The sequence below is a fragment of the Suricata suricatta genome, chromosome 11, assembly GCF_006229205.1.
Source record: "Suricata suricatta isolate VVHF042 chromosome 11, meerkat_22Aug2017_6uvM2_HiC, whole genome shotgun sequence".
In the NCBI taxonomy this organism is placed as follows: Eukaryota; Metazoa; Chordata; class Mammalia; order Carnivora; family Herpestidae; genus Suricata; species Suricata suricatta.
The window spans coordinates 24,587,115-24,601,620 of NC_043710.1; the positions used below are offsets into that span (position 1 = coordinate 24,587,115).

General features: G+C 48.9%; 1 protein-coding gene across 7 annotated transcripts in view; it reads right to left on the reverse strand.

Moving 5' to 3' along the window:
- The window catches only part of PRR5L (proline rich 5 like), a 73,131-nt gene that overhangs the window by 18,795 nt on the left and 39,830 nt on the right, over positions 1-14,506 (reverse strand). For all 7 annotated transcript variants that reach the window (XM_029915741.1, XM_029915735.1, XM_029915737.1 and 4 more), the window contains exons 5-6: positions 5,467-5,524; positions 271-362 (exon numbers count right to left, since the gene is read on the reverse strand). In XM_029915741.1, coding sequence (XP_029771601.1) covers positions 271-362; positions 5,467-5,524 — 150 coding nt within the window. The remainder of the gene's footprint in view (positions 1-270; positions 363-5,466; positions 5,525-14,506) is intronic.

The following is a 14,506-nucleotide window of genomic DNA, read 5'->3' on the forward strand; positions in this document are numbered from 1 at the left end:
AACCACTCCAAGAATATACCAGGCATATTCAAAACCAAGAGGGTGATGAGAGCCTACAAACTGCTAGTTATGCAGGCGCTCTCTCTCTATGCTTGAGGTCGGATGCTAAACATAGACCAGAGAGCCCTTCAAAGAGCCCCAAGGTCCTTAGCCAACCGGGGCACCCAATGCCCTGCCTCTCCCCGGTCCACCAGGAGGCCTGAGCTGGGAAAGGCCAAGGAACGAGACAGAGTGCTGAGGTCGGCAGGAGGTCCTTCCTCCGAGACTGACCTGAACTGGATAAAATATTGCCTGCAGGGTGGGGAGAGTCTCAGTGAAGAAGTGGTCCCACACTTCAGCCAGAACCTCAATGCGATTTTCACCTACACGAGGGCGAGAAGATGGGAGGGGAGAAAGAAAGAAAAGAATTTGTCATTACTTGCAGGAGAGGCTAGAGACCGCTCCATGTCAAAGGGAGCATGGGGGCAGGTCATGAAGCTCCTGACCTACATTTCCTCTAGGAGGCATGGCTACAAGTAAACATGGGGATGGGTGGAAAGACTTAACTGAAAATAAGCAAACAGGTCTTCTGTCCCCCGATCCAGATAAGGGAGCTGAAGTCTGGAAATCACAACACAATAGCTGCCAACGGGAGATGGCATTCTTAGGCGCTGTCCTAAATTCCTCGTCTACATTTCACGGACAAACTCTATCTCCTCATTTTACAGGCTCAGAGAGAGAGGCCAAATGTCTAGCCTAACATCACACGGCTAGAAGGCAGAGCTGGGATTCCTGAATCCATTCCCTTGACCAACATGATTGGGAGGATCGTGTCCGCAGTTACATATTGTTTTGACTTTCTAATCACGGGGACACTGGATTATTATTCTGGATTTGAGCTGTCGGGACAAGGAGGTGGAAGGAAGGGCCTGGAAACTGTCACTTCTACCCACTGGTTTGCAATAAGCCAGGGAGGGGGTGGGAGGAGGGAGGCGGCATGTCCACCTGCAGAACTCAGGCCCCGCCTCCTGATGCTATACTTACTCTCATCCCTACAATCCTGAGCCACTGGTCAGGCCCCGCCCCCCCCAGGTGACATGGGTGACCCAATGCCACCAAAGGCTGTGCCAGGAACTTGGCACTGGCAGAGAGGAGCCTGCATGGTGGCTGCTTTCTAATGACCTAGATACCAGAGCTGACTGGGCACTGTCTTTGCTGATCTGAGGCAGAGAAACTGGGTCGGCCAAGATTAGACGCTGAAAGATGCGTTTGGCAAAACGCTGCCAGTTCCACTGAACGGATCTTGAAAGATTCATTTAGCATCTTCCGCCTACTAATTTAATGGGCCACAAAAACAGTGGCAGGGAGAGAGAACAGAACAAGGGCAGAACGAGCAGCTAGCAGGGCCAGAGATGCGCCGATTCTGAAAGGTCAGAGAGAAACAAGCCAGGGGGAAATGCAAATCCATAGTACCCCATAATTTCCCTCACAGGGTGCTAATTACACGTTGTTGGGATCACGGATGGACTTCTCTGTCTCTTCTGCTAGCGTGGGATGAGTGTGGGAACCTGTCTGTCCTCACCATTATTATTTCTAGTGCCTGACATATTGCCAGACAGATCAATAAATCAATTTTTAGAAATCTTTGAGTGAATGAATGGCAAGAATCAAGCATACAGGCTTTTGTAGATGCTATGGCAGGTGAGCGAAGGGAGGTTAACATTTAACTCCAACACGGGACAGGACAGAACAGGATTTAATAGCTCCAGCATTTTCCTTTGCTCTTAGATCAAGAAAACCTCCACAATGCAGGCAATCTGGAGAGGGAGAGTCTGTTTCCTTCTTCTGCGTCCTCACCTTCCTTTTCTATTCCCCTAAGTACATGGATTTTATTTCAGCCACCCGTGCTCGCCATGCTTCTGCATACCACAGGGCATTAGCATGTGCTAGTCCACTTGCCTTGACTATTCTTTACCCCTCTTTCTGCCTCACTTATATCTGCCTATTCTTCTAGTTTCAGCTCTAGCATCACTTCTATAGCAAGGTCTTGCCCACGGGACAAAGCTCCCTCCTACAGACTATTTTTTTTTTTTATGTTTATCTATTTTTGAGAGACAAAGAGAGACAGAGCACATGCAGGGGAAGGGCAGAGAGAAAGGGAGACACAGAATTCAAAGCAGGCTCCAGGCTCACAGCCATCAGCTCAGAGCCCAACATGGGGCTCGAACCCACACACCACAAGATCATGACCTCAGCTAAAGCCAGATGCTCAACCAACGGAGCCACCCAGGTACCCCAGACTGTATTCTTAGTACCTGCTGCAGGGAGTGTTATATTTCATGATGATTTGATTAATCTCTCTCTCCTCCACTGCGTTGTGAGCTAATACACAAGGGCCTGGAATCCTAAGATGGTTTTGTTCACCACTGTGTCCCCAGCACTTAGCAAAGTGCCTGGTAGATAGCCGATAATCAATGTCTGAATGAACCAATCTTTTCAAACGTAGGTGAGGCTAGTTTACGGAGAGGAGCTGGGGAGCCCCAAAGAAACATCTGACATGTTAAGCCACCCTGATACCCGAACCCAAGGTGAGCCCAACACGTGGGGAATGTACTTCACAGGGAAAAAGGCTCTTCCAGCTGTTTTACCGACAGCCTGTAGGCTAAGCCCTCCAGTACAAAGGCCAGCAGAGCCCTTCCCAACACGAAGGAATGGAAGACCCTACAGGTCCGTGCAGGTGCCCACTCATTCCCCTTCCCCACCAGGATGGGAAGCTCCCCGGCACATGAGGTAATCCTTCAACTCGGCAGCAGGAAGGCATCTCTCCTGGGAACCTGAGTCTAATTGCTGGCTTCAAACTTCACAGAGTAATGGAGGTTTTGGAAAGTGTTCAGAGAAGAACAGCAGACCGACACAGGCTAACAAACCAGGGTAGCCCCGGGGAAGGAAGAGTTACAGGGCGGGGACCTCACCTCCAGGAACAGCCCGAAAGGACAGAGCTCCCTGCAAAGATGAAGGAGGTTGGATGGAAGGTTCCAGACAACCAGCCTATAAAAACTGTCCTCTAAATGTGCCACGGGAGTTTAGATCACCAGAAGCATGTAGAAGGGAAATGAGGAACTCCTTACGGTCAAGGCCACTGAAGCTCTGGGAAAGGCTCCCGGAAGGAACACGGCAGATCCTGCCCGCAAAGACCAACATGTGGATGAGACCTGCCTCTGTCCTTTCTGCAGCCATCAGGGACATACAGACAATGGGTCAATAAAGCAATTAGGTCCATAGAGTACAGTTTGTTCAGTGACAGGATGGATCCTAAAGCAAGAGAATCCTCTCTGTCAAATAAAATATTCTGTGGGTGTAATACATGAAACAAAAGGGTGGAGAAGCGCTGGCTGAAGACATGAAAGACCCTGCCAGGTTCTCCACATGCCCTTTCACCATGCAAAGGTGACACACGGAGCCCAGGGCCAGCACAGACCCGGGGAGAGTCCCCACCCCGGTGCCCCATGGTGTGCTTTAGGGCACAGAGCCTCGGATGACCTTCATTTACCCTGTCCAGTGCCACTCCGGAGTTTTTGCTCCAAATGTATCCGTGTCGCATGTCACTGGAGTGGGGGATAGTCAACCTTTCCCTGAAAATACTTACATCCCTGGTTTTGCTCGGTATCTTTCTCATGAAGCTGGTTTCCCACATTTGCAGGAACACGTAGTAACCCCTCAGATGACTCACGGACAAATGACGTGGCCAGAGACCACCCTTCCCTGCCCTCCCTTTGCTAGGCAGCCACCTTCCATACCTGTGTCCTAGCCTGACTCAATGTAAGAGGGACACAAAATCCCCATCAAAGCTGCTCACTGAAGACCGAGGCCCTGGGCCGGTGGGTGTTTATAAGGTTGAAAAAGCCTGAATGCAGCCATATCGAAGGAAAACAAGGCTACAGGCTCAGTCAACTGTCACACAGGCGGAAGTTCATTTCTAATCTCTATCTTCCAAAGGTCTGCTGAGCACTTGCTGTGTGCCAGGCACTGGACCCTTCCAGTGTCAGTTTCTCATCTGTCTCCTACTTTGTCTTTCTAGGAGACACTTCACGGAATAAGAGTCTCTTTCCCAGGGAATTGGAGGAGAAAAAAAAGGGATGCTCTATGGCCTGATATGTCTGGGTCTATAATAAATCTGACCTACAGATAGAGGTCTTTAGGCTAAAGTTAAAAAAAAAAAAAGAAAAAAAAAAAAGGAACCAGTTTGTGGACCTACTGTGTGCCAAGTATGTTGCTACACCAGTACTCTCCTTATACTCCCTATAACCCCTAGCCCATTTGGTCATTTTAAAAATGATAAAAACTGGGGCACCTGGATGGCTCCGTTGATTAAGCATCTGACTCTTGATTTCAGCTCAGATCATGATCTCACGGTTCACGAGTTCCAGCCCTGCGCTGGGCTGCTTGGGATTCTCTTTCTCTCTCATTTCTCTCTCTCTCTCTCTCTCTCTCTCTCTCTCCCTCTGCCCCTTCCCCAATCTTTAGCTCTCTCTTCCTCTCTCTCTCAACATAAAATTTAAACATTTTTAATAAAAATTTTTAAAATAAATAATTAGTAAAAACCAAGGCTCAAAGAAACTAGAAACTTGCCAAAAGTCACCCAAGTGGTAGATGGTAAGCTAAGATCAGAATCCACCTTGGAAGTGGCTGAGAGGTAGCTCTTGACAGAGTCACAGGCTTGGCCAATCCCTGCCTTGGTCCCATCTCCTGTTTCCAGTCGGTGCCTTTCTATTCTGTCCATTGGGCTCTAAAATCTTTTCAAGGCCAGGAAATCTTCCATTGCCTATCAAATCAACCACCATTCAGCAAGGGTCTGCTTAGCCTCATGCCCCCCAGACAGGTAGGTCTCCTGTCGTCCAGGACTTCAACTAAGATGAAAAAGGCCAATTAGAAAGAGCCTGGGTCAGGGGCGCCTGGGTGGCTTAGTCAGTTAAGCATCCGACTTCAGCTCAGGTCGTGATCTCACAGTTAGCAGGTTCAAGCCCCGTGTCAGGTTCTGTGCTGACAGCTCTGAGCCTGGAGTCTGTTTCAGATTCTGCGTCTCCCTCTCCCTCTGCCCCTACCCCACTCATGCTCTGTCTCTATCTCAAAAATAAATAAACTATTAAAAAAGTCATTTAAAAAAAAATAGAGCCTGGGTCAGACCAGAGAGAACAGCATGGCAGGATCCACATTGGAATCTATCCCTTTGCAGAGAACTGCTAGCACGCATTCCATGAAACACCCTCAGCGAGGGTTCTCGGAGAAGACCACCCCCGTCTCACCTCATTTCTCAAAATACACATCTGACTGGCACAGCCACAAGTGGCTGGCTCCAAGCAAGGGAGGCCGCTCGTTGGAGGAGCGGCAGACGGGGTGAATCACTCACTTGGAGCCTGCCACTCTTGGACAGAAGCATTTCAGCTGTCCAAACAGCAGAGGCTGAGTCACAGGGCCCACTGTACTTGCCTTCGCACAGCTTAATCTTCTCCTCCACAAACAACAGGCCTTTGGCAAGAAGCTGGTTCTGTCAAGAGAGAACAAAGAACACAAGGGTTGGGCTACTTCACGCAGTCACAACCCTCTTCCGCGTCCAATGGGCGAAGGCGCAGGGCCCTAGGCACTTGTATGCCAGTCACGCTTCCAAGTACGAGGAGACTTTTGTCCTCTTGGAAGACCAGGCTTTGGAGAAGTCAGCAAGTCATCCCACAGCAAACGAGGGGGATGGGAGCCAAACCCAACTGCCATTCCATCCCTCCCAGCAGGGGAAAGCACGCCACAGGCTTGGCTGAGTCCTACGGCAGCCTATGGTGGACACCCGGTGTGCTTCAAGCCTTCAAAACTCAGAAAAGGGAGCATTGGGAGAATGGGAAATTGTGCAGGAAAACAAGCATGAAAGAAAATATGTGCAAAACTGTAAGCAGCCATGAGTGTGTGTCCACCAGTGAGCGTGGGTCTGGGAAGTTGTGGACAGAGAGAGTCTAGTTAAGTCCTTTTACAATTGCACCTAACACCTGTTGAGTGTGCTGCATGTCTCACAGGTGTGTGTCCTTCCTTTCACCTAATTGCAGCCCTCCCAACAGTCCTATCCAGTTGGTGCCATTACCCGCACTTCACTGACGGTCAGTGAGGAGACCGTGCACAGCAGACAGACCTTCCCCTTCCAGCTGGTCTCCCCACCCAGACCCCTTCCTTCCCTCGAGGGGCTGGTGCTGATCCCAGAAGTGGAGGGGCCTCTCCAGAGGTCACAGAAGCTCCAAGAGCCTCTCCACTCACCTCACACTGTCAGATTATCAAAGGCCTATGCTCACAGGGTAGGGAGCCCACGGTGATATTGATCCTGCAGAAAACCTCACGCGTTCCTTAGTATTCTCCTTTAGAAAACCCTGAAGCCCTGTTGCAGTGATGACAAAAGCACGCATAGCAGAGTGGAAAGAATTTGCTTATCAGACGGGGGCTTGAGTCCCAGCTCGGCCACATTCAAGCTGTGTGATCTTGAACTTTCTCTAATTCTTGAGTTCCTCAGCTGTAAAATAGCACCATCCCAACAACATCATAGAGTTCATATAAGACTCAGTCACCACACACACACACACACACACACACACACACACACACACACACACTGTGTTTCATGTGCTTAGTCCTCAGTGTCAATGGGCAGTGAGGATAATAGTTGCTCTCTTACCCCATCTAGCTTCACAAAGGAGTGGGAGGTAGAGAGAGTCAGTAATGAATGAGCCTACATCCAATATATTAAAATATTTTGTCAAAGGAACTGTCACATTTCTGTGACTCACACATATAAACCAAATTTCAGAAGCTCGATTAAGATTCACAAGATATGATGCAACTCCCAAAAGTAGCTGGCCAGTGGCGTCAAGACAGAACCCCAACTCAAAGTTAGAATGACATCTCCTGGGAGAACACCAACTCTGCGAAAGGAGACAAAAATCAGTTCCTTTACACAGAACTATGGAACAGAGAGGTGGTCACGTGGAATCCCCACCTGCGTCCTCCGCCTTCCAGCCAAGCACACGAATCCCAGCAGCTCCTGGGTCAGAAAGCAAGAACACACCACAGCACCAAGTTTAGACTGTCAGAGACGAGGCTTTGTGACAGTTGGGCTGGACAGGAGGGGACAGCGGAGGTGCTGCCAGAAGGCCATCTCTCCGCTTGCAGGTTTCTGAGCAGCTGGGGCCTCGAGTCTCTGTGTGGGCCCCTTTCACCCGTCCGGGTGAGGTTCTTGGAACTTCCCCTGGACGCTCTGTGCAAGGGTTCCTGATGCCAGTACTCTGTCACCTCCTCTAATGCCAACACGATGGCCCCGGCTTCTTCCAAAACAACTTGACAACCTTCCAAAATGTCATGTTTCTGCAATGCACCTGCGAATGTGACTGAGCCTCCCTCTAAACGCAGTTTTCATGACTTTGTCCCATCACATCTACATTTTAAACGGCAGGAGTGGGGTTGGAGGAGGGGGAACAGGAAGTACTGAGACCAGAGAGATGGAAACCTAGTCCAGGCTGTACGGTGAGTTAATCAAAGAAACAGATTCAAACCCTTTATCATGTGCACTGGGTCCTTAGGGGTGAAGGCCATTTCTTACTTTAGTGCCCATGGCTCTGAAAATAGTGCCCCAAACATAGCAGCTGGGAATAAACATTAACTGAGTGTATATATTGCCTGTTTCGGTGCTGAAGACCATTTTGAACTTTTAAGAAATCAAGATACGATGGGGCGCCTGGGTGGTTTAGTCGGTTGAGCGTCCAGCTTTGGCTCACGTCATGATCTCACAGTTTGTGGGTTTGAGCCCCACATCGGGCTCTGAGCTGACACCTAGCTCAGAGCCTGGAGCCTGCTTCGGATTCTGTGTCTCCCTCTCTCTCTGACTCTCCCCTGCTCATGCTGTCTCTCTCTCAAAAAATAAAATAAAATAAAATAAAAATTTAAAAAAAATAAGAAATCAAGATACGAGACAGAATATGTAGAAGAAGGGAGAAAGTGATGCAGGATCCCTAAGCCTGTTGACATTTTCTTTATTTGATAAAAATCACTTTGTATCTGTACCTTGAGGGGTAAACGTTAAAAGATGGCCCAGTTTCTTCTTCCCTCTCTCTCTTACTTCCTCCTCCTTCAAGGAGACACTGGGGGAAAAGCCTTTTTTTTTTTTTCAATGAAAAGGAATTATGTCTGTATGATGGAGAAATGGAAAAGAAAATACTCTTTCTAAAATTCTTATGATGCACAGCATGGCAATTCTATAACTTAGACCAAAATAAGAACAACAAAACCTTGGGCTCAGGAGGGGATTTAAGGAGTGTCTAGCCATTGTGCCATCTCCCCAGCCCTGTGATCAAAGTCCATTGGTCACCACGGGTTTCCTTTTTTTAAAAAATTTTTTCAAATGTTTTTTTAAATTCCTTTTTGAGAGACAGAGAGAGACAGCGCAAACAGGGAAGGGTCAGAGGGAGAGGGAGACACAGAATCCGAAGCAGGCTCCAGGCTCTGAGCTAGCTGTCAGCACACAGCCTGACGCGGGGTTCGAACCCACAAATTGTGAGATCATGACCTGAGCCGAAGACGGATACTTAACCGACTGAGCCACCCAGGCGCCCCTGGTTGCCACAGTTTCAACAATATTTTGGTGGACTCCTCTTCTAGGAAACTAAACCTCCTTTCAAAGGCCTCTTGCAGATTCTTCTATCCCTGGGCATTGGCAGATTTTGCTCTCACTCCACCGCTGGGTAACTGGTCTCCAGCTTTTGTTGCGTGCACGCAGAGGAAGGTTAAGCGTCTGGCTTCAGCTCAGGTCATGATCTCAGTTTGTGGGTTCGAGCCCCAAGTCGGGCTCTGTGTTGACAGCTAGCTCAGAGCCTGGAGCCTGTCTTCAGATTCCTGGGGCGACCCTAGCCCGCGGCCCCCACTCTCTGTCTCAGCAGCCACCTAGGAAACGATTTGGGACTGGAAACGAGGCCCGCTGTTACTTAATGCCTTGCCCTCACCCCGTAAATGAACTTAAGCATGGAATAGACAGCACTCTAATCAAGCAGCAGAGGAGCCTGGACGTGAAAAACAGCTAACACGCCTTTTTTTTTTTTTCCTAAGACATCAAAACATAGGCCGCCAAAGGAAAAATGAGGCTCAGCTAGGAAAAATGCAAAAAAACCCCAAGGATGTCTGGGGAAAGAAGTCCAAAACCACCCAATCTTGAGTGGGTAGAATAGATTCAGCTCATGCTAGGTGGTCATGGAGGACACGCAGGAGGAGGCAGTGGAGGGCAGGGGAGAAGGCGGGCTTGTCAACAGTGTGCGCTTCCTGTCAAGCAGGTACCTCCCCAAACCCACGGGAGGGACGCAGGAAAACAGGGAACCCACAGGCTTAGGGGTCGGGGTGGGGAGAAGGACACTAAGCCCATCTTCCCAGAGGAAAGAACTTTTCAACAGCAGGAATCCTGTAAATGCTAAGGCTGCCTGCCACTGCTTTAGTGATGAAGATGATGATGGTGATGATGATGATGAGGATGATGATGATGAAGAATGACAGGAGAATTATTCACTGTTTTTACTCTTGTCAGGCACCGTATTAAACCCATTGCGTGCGCTAGCTCATTGTACCTCTGCCACAAACTATGCCCTTTGCACAAATGAAGAAACTGAGGCTCAGAGTAACAACTAACAGATGTGAGACCAGAACTGGTGCCCACATTGGTCTGAATCCAAACCTAGGTCTTTCCTCCATTATATTCCCCTGGTTTATTTTAGCAATGATAAAAAAACATACATACAAAGATACAAATAGCTACCATACGTTGACTGCTCCCTAAATGCCAAGCACTTTGCATCTACATGGTCTCATCTAGTAAGCACATCAACTTTTTGAAGTAGGTACCATGATCGCAGCTGGCATATCACTGAGAGAACTGAGGCTCAGAGAGGTTCAGGACGTGCCTGCAGTTACCCACCCAGTGAGCGTCCAGCAAGGATTGGAATCCAGACCCACCTGGAAGAAGGGCTGGTGCTTTTAGCCCTCCTGTTCTTCTGCCCTGTCAGCTGGACAGTTTCTTGTGTCCTTGCCCACAGGGGAAAGTAGAAGAGATCCGCTTCAGGATCACACATACCAGGCGCAGGTGGTTTAGCAGTCTTGGGTGACAAGACGGAATTCTACCTCAAAGTCTCTGTCCAGCTGAGTCGTTTCCACCGCCCACCCCTGCTGCCAGCTTCCCAAACCCTGCCTCTCCCAAAGTACTTTCTCAGGGCCTCCCTCTCCACTATCCACACATGCTCCCTGTCAAGCAAGGTGCACACAGGGCTCCCGGGTGAGTTCCATTCCTAAATGAGACATTCTTTCCTACCCCAGAAGCATCTAGTAGCATGCCACTCTGCCTACCACGCACTCGTGTTAGCTAATAATTCTACCCCAGGCCTGTTTCCAGTGATATCAAGATCCACAGAGGTCCCTGGCATTGGCACCGAGCCAGGCATGGAAACTATGAGGCACCTCTTTTTTCCCCTCTGCAACTTCGAAAGTACAGGCGCCATCTCTAAGGATGTCTGCATTTCCCGTGAACCTGGATGCCTTCCTAGATAAGCAACAAAAAAGTCTTCTAAACACGACTCGCCCCCAAGCCCAGCGAGTTCCTAATAAACCAGTCCTGGTGGGGGGGGGGTGGCGTGGAGGGGATGTGGGGGTGTGGGGAGACCAGACAGAAATCCCCAGATGGGAGTGTGAAGAAGATGAAAAACGTGGTACATATGAGAATCCTTCATTTAGCACCATTTCAGTGGTAATTTAGAGGGCGAATTAGAGCTTTTAAAAAAGTAACTTTATGAGGAAGCTGGAGAAACAGTCCCTGTCTGTTTCTCTGGACACCAAAAATAAATACATAAATAAATTTTAAAACACTGCAATTTCTCCTCCTGGAGTTTTTCAGGGGATGCCTTACGGCATTACAACATTTAGAGTACAATCCAGAAGACGTTTCCTCCACGGCCTGCATTTATCTGCAGGACGGTGACAACAGCTCCCTCCTTGGCCGTCGGGGGCAGTAAGGGACAGCACTGGGAACATGCTTCGAGGGTTCCTTAGAGTTGATCAGGCAGCAGGATCACGGATGCCGGGCCCCATCCCCACATCTGATTCAGTGAGTCTGAGGCAGTGCCTGAAAATCTGCCTTGGCAACACACTCCAGGTGGTGCTGAAGACGCTGGTCTGGGGTCCACACTTTGAGAACCATCAGCTTCAAAGAATGCCTGGTGCGTAAATGCGTGAAAGTGTTGGCTGTCGTGACTATGTTTGTTTTTGTCCCCCGTATAGCTTTTTTAAAAAAAAATGTTTATTTATTTTTGAGGGAGGAGAAGGGGCAGAGAGAAAGAGAAGGAGACACAGAATCAGAAGCAGGCTCCAGGCTCTGAGCTGTCAGCACAGAGCCCGACATGGGGCTCGAACTCCCAGACTGGGAGATCATGACCTGAGCTGAAGTCAGACATTTAACCAACTGAGCCACCCAGGCATCCCCTCCACACAGCTCGTAGGCAGCCTCGGAGAGAGTTGCCCCGGTGCGTCCCATGCCGAACAACTATTTCTCAGCCCTTCCAACTCAGTCTTTATCCCGCATGGCCACTGAACTGCTGAACGTTTCCACTTACCGGAACACCACGTGCGTTCCCAGCATCTACCCCCGCCTTCCATCCTTCCTCCACTGGTGCCTTATGCCTGGCTGTTGCTATTCCCTGCCTGCTCTGTAGGAAATCACCCAATTTCATACATAATGGATTCCTGAAAACACATACTCGTGTGGAACAAGACACTTAACACGATGCTCGGAGGAGTTCTATTCCCATGGAGCTAAGAAGGATTATAAAATCCCTAATTACACCTCACCTTCGGAGCTCATCTTCGGGTGACAGATTTTCAGCATTTTGTACCTACGTGTTCCCTCTTTAACAATTGAATGTGCAATCACCTAAGTCCGATGAGGTTTAAAGATCTGCCATTTCAGCATGCTCGCTGCTTTTCATCTTCACCTCAATTATATTAAGACCTACGGTTATCAATTTCAAGACTCATTTTCCCATTTATCCTCATAAAACGTGAGAAAAAGTATAATAAAAATATTCAAATAATTGCACAGATTCTGGGTAATTGCTGAGGAGATGAAGTATGGCAGCGGTGCCCGCAGGGAACGCGGCTGGTGGGCGGCCAGCCCCACACAGTGTAGCCTGAGACATCCAGGGGTCCTCCCTGTACCACTCCATTCCCTCCCCTCCCAGCACCCAAGGACAGTTGCTGGGCCGCCCCAAATTTACAGACTCCACAAGGCCTTTCCTCCAAGTACTGGCCAAATCCAAAATGCAACATCTTAATGATCTTCTCCTCCAAGGGCATCCACCATTCCACTCTTCCTGGTCTTTTTGCTGGAGCTCAGCTCACTTGGTCAAAGCCCTGCCTCTTGCTACCCTCTCTCCACCTGATCATCCTTTTCCTTTTGGGAATCCCACGTGTTTGGGAAGACTTCCCAAGCTGACCAAAGAGGAGCTGAAACTTTCTGCCTCTAGTCAATTTGGGTTTGAAAAAAAAAAATCACATAAAAGTGATTTTCCCCAATCTTTATCATCTCTTCACCCAGTAAGACTCTGTGGATTCTTATAAGTCGCACCCGTCTTTGTTGCTATAAAATATATTTATTCTGGGTCCATTTGTAAGCCTTTACCATCCACTCAGGTTTCCAGTTAACACTATGCTATGTGGTACCTGCTCCCTGCTCTGTCTTCCACGTCAAATTCCACAGCGACCACGACACTTCCATGGGTCTCCTCCTTCAACTCTGCCATGTGCCTAAGCCTATGATGAATCTTCCCCGAGAGAGAACAATGAGCAAAGAGGAAACTGGCCTCCAGGGACTCTCCCAAGACCCGAGCAGTGGGTGGAAGCCATTATATCAAACACTACTAGGCCATCTGTGACCTCCTAGCATTGGGGTGACTAAAGTTCCCCTTTTCCTAGGTACTATCTTGTTCAGAGCCACTGACTAGAGACTGAGTTTCTGTATCAAAACTCTAGTTTTGTCAAAAGGGAATTCACCTTTGAGGGCTTGGGGTAAAAGCTGACAACAAACACAACACAGCCAGCAGATAGAAGAGCACAGAAAACGTTATCTGCGGCCCCGCCCGTCCGCATGCCCTGCACCACCAACGTGGCTAACCGCTAACTAGGTGATAGAGAAACGTAGAGCACTTTCTATCATCATTTCCAAAGTTATAAGGAAAACAGTTACCCCTCCCCCGCCAAGAGCTGTCTCTAGGATATAGAGTTCCTCTGGGAAACCCCAGCCTCCAGCTTTCCTTCCCGGCCCAAAACAGAGGGAAAGAGAAAATGCAATACTGGAAATGTCAGATTTTTTTTTTTTTGGTGAGTGTCTTAGGAAAGTCTATCTGGGCTTCTGGGGACCAAACGGCCCACCTTCTCTGTGTGCAGACACAAGATAAGCACTCTTTTCCTACCTGCTTCCCCTCTGCCTTCACCTCAGGTCATTTTCATTATTCCTCACTGAAGATATTCTCCAGCGGATCTTTCCTTAAAGTGACAAAGTGCAAACGCTCACCTACAAAAGCAGAGTCACAGAGAAGGTTCTGCAAGTAGAGATCTCTGGGGTTGGGGGCCTGGGTCCCAGGAGATGCAAGTTCATTGCTGAACGCAGACGGCAGGGAGGGGCCGTGTGATCCTCCACATCACACAGAGGAGCCCAGTGCCCAAAGAGCCCCCTCATTATCCTCTCCAACAGCCACATCCATGGCTTTGGACTGTCACCTGTCCACCCCAGCGCCCCCGGATTCTGCTCCTTATTTGTCCAAGGACTTCCTCCCTCCTCCTTGCTGGACGCATGTTCTTCCCGGAGCCCATTCAGACTTTTCCTTCTTGAGAGCACACCTGCTAGATGAATGTGAGGCCAGCCTCCGTCACCCTCCCTCCTGGACTTCCCTCCCCCCTTCCATGCTCCTTCATGCACAGTTCTTTGCACGGCTTTGGGATCGCACACTTTCAAGCGGTGCCCAGCACTTTCCAAACCTGAGTCTGTCTTGAACCCCCTTCACCATCTGGCTGTGGCCAGGGCCACTTAAACTGTTATTCTTTGCATACTATTTTTCTTACATCGATCCACTTTTTAAAACATAAATGTTTAAAAATGAAATCGTAGCAACATCATTTGCCATAAATAAAATGTAACTCAACCATCAACACAATGCAAAAAAGAAATTATGAAATCCTAATTAGCATCCCTAGCTGAAGACCCCAAGTTCAAGGCCTGCTCTCTCTTCCTGAAACAAGGGAGAGCCCCAAACCCTGCAGAAGCATCAAAGACACAGCAGCACAAACCAAGGCTCTCCCTGGGCACAGTCAGAAGCGCGAACAGAAAAGAAAGGAAAATACATTCTAGCCATGAAGACCGATGTTATTTAACACCACTGTGCACACCACCTAAAATCATCTCCTGTATCTGGGGTACTCC